The 4,192-nt window shown below is 35.9% G+C and overlaps 1 protein-coding gene across 1 annotated transcript; it reads left to right on the top strand.

Moving 5' to 3' along the window:
• The first annotated feature begins 422 nt into the window (after nucleotides 1–422).
• On the top strand, nucleotides 423–3,494 carry LOC129962291 (uncharacterized). The gene is made up of 2 exons (XM_056076040.1): nucleotides 423–1,251; nucleotides 1,333–3,494. Exons 1-2 carry the CDS (start codon nucleotides 423–425, stop codon nucleotides 3,492–3,494), a joined length of 2,991 nt encoding a protein of 996 aa, XP_055932015.1.
• The last annotated feature ends 698 nt before the right edge of the window (nucleotides 3,495–4,192 follow it).

Raw genomic sequence — 4,192 nt, 5'->3', positions numbered from 1 at the left:
CAACACCGCCGAAAAGAACACTCGCTCCTTAGAGAATCTCATGACTTTTCTCCGTCAAGAGGTGCAGGGTGAAGAGATGGTTGTGTTAGCAAGAACAGGATTTGCAGCGAATCAAATTACCCGTAAAAAAGAATATGTTCCTGCCCCTCTAAACGAGATTAGTGGAGATATGGCTACTACCGCAGCCCTGGTAAGCTTAAAATCCACTGACAATAAAGTTGTCTGTATTTTTTTGTGATAAACCCCATCCAAGCCATAAATGTTTTTCAGCAAAGAAAATATCTCTTAATGAAAAGTTAAAAATATTGTCTAAAAAGGGAGCCTGCTATTCATGTTTAACTAAATCAAATCATATCAGTAGGCAGTGTGACTTAAAATCTAAACTGAAGTGTAATTTCTGCTCTTTATCTCATTATGATATTATGTGTAGTAAAAAACCTGATAAATCTCCAAGTGTTAAAAATTCTCCTTCCACTATTACTCTTTCTAATCAATGTAGCAGAAATCGAACAGTTTATTTGCAGACTCTCTGCGTAATTGCGCGAGGTCAAGGTCGAGAAAAACGCGTAAGAATTCTTTTAGATTCAGCTAGCCAGTATTCTCACGTGAGTGAAAGATTAATTGCTCACTTGGGATTAATACCACATAGATATGAAAACGTAATTCACTCCCTGTTTGGAGGAACGCAAACGAAGCCTAAGCAACATGGAGTTTATTCTATCGAGCTGTCAGCTTTGAATAGAGATTACTCTTGTTGTTTAGAAGTTCTTTCAGAGGGAAAGATATGCAACAGTGTCCCGAAAATAACAGATCAGCGAATTCTTAACAATTTAAGAGAATTGAACATAGAGTTTTCGGATTCATTCAGCGAAGATTTAGAGATCGATGTGTTAGTGGGTTCGAACGTGTTGGGTCGAATTTTACTGAAGAAATGTTGTGAATTAGATTCCGGTTTATCTGTGGTTGAGACTAAACTGGGAAATACAATTATAGGAATGCAGAATGAAGTGTGTCATATTGATAGAAATGTTATGACAACACTTGCAATGTATGTAAGAAGTATTAAATTAACTGATCTCTGGGATCTCGAAAATTTAGGCATCTCAAATCCAACACTAGTGGAAAGCAAACACAATTCTTATGAAGAAGCTTTAAATGATTTTCAGCAGAAGTTAACAATTCTTCCTAACGGAAGGTACGAGTTACAGCTTCCGTGGAAACATGATCCAGCTAATTTACCTGATAACAAAGGTTTAACTTGGGATTCAGAATTACCTAAAAATATTGTGAATAAATTTGTGAAATGGATAAATGAAATGTATTTGTTAAAAGAAGTTACTGTGCCTCGATATATTGCCATAAATGGAACTTCTGAAATCCATGTTTTTGTTGATGCATCTAAAAGCTCATATGGTGCATGTGTATTTGTTCGAACTGTTGTAGAAAATGATGTAAAAGTTTCACTTTTACGTTCTAAGACTAGAGTAGCCCCCTTGAAATCTCTTACCATTCCTAGATTAGAATTAATGGCCTGTTGCATTGGAGCTAGACTTGCAAATTCAATTGTCCGTGCTTTACATCTACCAGAAATAAAAGTAACTTACTGGACCGATTCAGAAGTGGCTCTTTGGTGGATAAGAGAGCAAGGAAATTGGTCTGTGTTTGTGGCCAATCGGGTAAAAGAAATAAGGGAACTTACCAAATTTCAGTCATGGAGGCATGTTCCAGGTAATATGAATATAGCAGATTTGTTATCACGAGGTTGTACCCCCAAACAGATGTTAGATTCTAAATGGTGGGAGGGACCTCAATGGTTAAAAAAAAGTAGAGGACAGTGGCCTGCCAGTGAAATTAATTGTGAACCTAAGGATGTTATTTTGGAAAAAAGGAAGTCTGAATTAGTTAATGTAAATATTTCTGAGGAAGTGGTCCCGTGGTATGCTGTACGATTTTCCAAATACAATTCAATAGTTCGTTTAATGGGTTGGATTTTAAGATTCATCAATAATTCTAGGGTTCCTGTTGAGGAAAGAAAACTTTCCAAACTATCGTCGGACGATATAGAAAAAGCTGAAAGGGTGTTAATTCGGTTAGTGCAAGGTAAAATGTTTCCTAATTTGAAGTCGATACCCATTGTAAATGTCTTTAAAGACAACGAAGGAATCATTAGAGTTAAAACTAAAATAACCGAGAGAAAAGATGATCCAAATTTTATTGCTCCTATTTTGATGCCTAGTAAATGCCTTTTAACCACAAGATTAATTGAATATTATCATTTAAAAAACTGTCACGCTGGGGTTCAAATTCTTACGTCTATACTGCGTGAAAAATTCTGGATAATGAAAACGCGAAAAACGGTTAGGGAAGTAGTTATGAAGTGTGTGCCTTGTCGTCGATATAGCTCAAACTCTCCTATGAGTGATCCGGTGAGTCTGCCTGCAGATCGTGTTAAAGATGCTAACGCGTTCGACATCACGGGTATAGATTTGGCTGGACCTCTTTTTACTAGAGATGGAGGTAAGGTGTGGATAGTACTTTATACCTGTGCCATTTATCGGGCGATACATCTAGAGCTAGTAAGTTCATTGTCCACTGAGTGTTTCATGCTTTCTTTAAGACGGTTTATAGCACGTCGTACTAGACCAGAAACTATATATACAGATAACGGGACTAATTTTGTTGGCACCAATAGTGAATTGAAAAATCTAGATTGGGATAAGATAATGCGAGAGACCGACATTAAACCTATTAAATGGAAGTTCAATCCTCCAACTGCCGCTTGGTGGGGAGGATGGTCGGAGAGATTAGTACGAGTAATTAAAGAATTATTGAAGCGTACTTTAGGTAAGGCAATTTTAAAATATGAAGAACTTTTAACTGTCCTGTGTGATTGTGAAGCGGTGGTGAATTCTCGTCCATTAACCTATATTTCGGAAGATCCGAATGATTTAATACTATTAACGCCAAGTTTGTTTTTAAACGGGAAATCTTCATATGATACCATAGATTTAGATTTAAGTGAATTCTCTAAGTTTCAGAAAAGAATAAGGTATCGTAGAAAACTGATCCATGATTTTAGATCACGTTTCAGGAAAGAATATCTTGGTCAACTACGTCAAAAACGCCCAGGAAAGTCTGGTCATGATTTCAAAGTTGGTGAAGTCGTGATGATTGAGGAGCCATCCAAAAAGCGCGTGTATTGGCCTTTAGGAAAAGTAATAAGTCTGCTTCCAGGTAGGGATGGTAAAGTCCGTACCTTGAAATTGAAATTTAAGAACTCCGAACTGATTCGTCCAATTCAAAGAGTTTATCCACTCGAAGTACCGTTTATAAATGAAATTGTAAAAATTGATGGCGTTCCGACATCTAGTGTCAAAGAAAATGAATTAACCAATAATGCAGTCATAAGAAATAAAATCACTAAATCAGGTAGATTAGTTAAAATACCTGAAAGACTTGGATTATTTAATGAGGTTTTACATGCTTTTGAGTGATAGCAATACACTCAAAAGGGTGGGAGAATGTTGCAACTCCATTTATTTATACTTGAACTTTCCCTGATCACGCACGTGGCTTCAAACTATGACGTAAGGATTAAAGCGATGTCATGTGCGCCGGTCGCGGATTGGTTCTTAATTACATCACAAAATGATGTCATATGTAGAATTATAGTATAAATGCACCTCTCTCTGTAAAACTGTACGTCTTTTTGTGTATGTCTCTGTGCTGTGCTGTTAATAAAGATGTTTATTCCAATAACCGTCGTAAAGATTTCTTTGCAGAACCTGAGTTTGTAAAAAATACTGCTATTCAATAAAAACGGTCGATTTAAGGCCACTTCATCAACCGTCTCAAAGTTGGTACTCCAATCAGTACCCAGGGTTTCTCAAGACTGATTGGTCTATGATTAGGAAAATGTTGATTGTTCTAAACTATTCTATTCAAAACATCACAAATAGATGAGATTTCATAGCAGAAGATAGAATCGTTCATTTACTTATTTAAAACATAAACGTTCATTTACATATTTAGTGTCAAGAACTCATTTAGTGTGTTCTACATGCAGTAAGTTACAAATGGCAATTTAATATTTAAGTAAAAAATTCTCTGATTGCTTTTTGTTTAGTTTCTTCCAAATTTAAATTAAGGGAAAAGTCATTTGTAGGTTTAGTTTAGTTTAGTTAAATTAACG

The sequence above is a fragment of the Argiope bruennichi genome, chromosome 1 (genome assembly GCF_947563725.1).
Source record: "Argiope bruennichi chromosome 1, qqArgBrue1.1, whole genome shotgun sequence".
NCBI lineage: Eukaryota > Metazoa > Arthropoda > Arachnida > Araneae > Araneidae > Argiope > Argiope bruennichi.
Note: the sequence above shows the minus strand (reverse complement) of the source record. Positions and strands in the feature narration are given on the sequence as shown.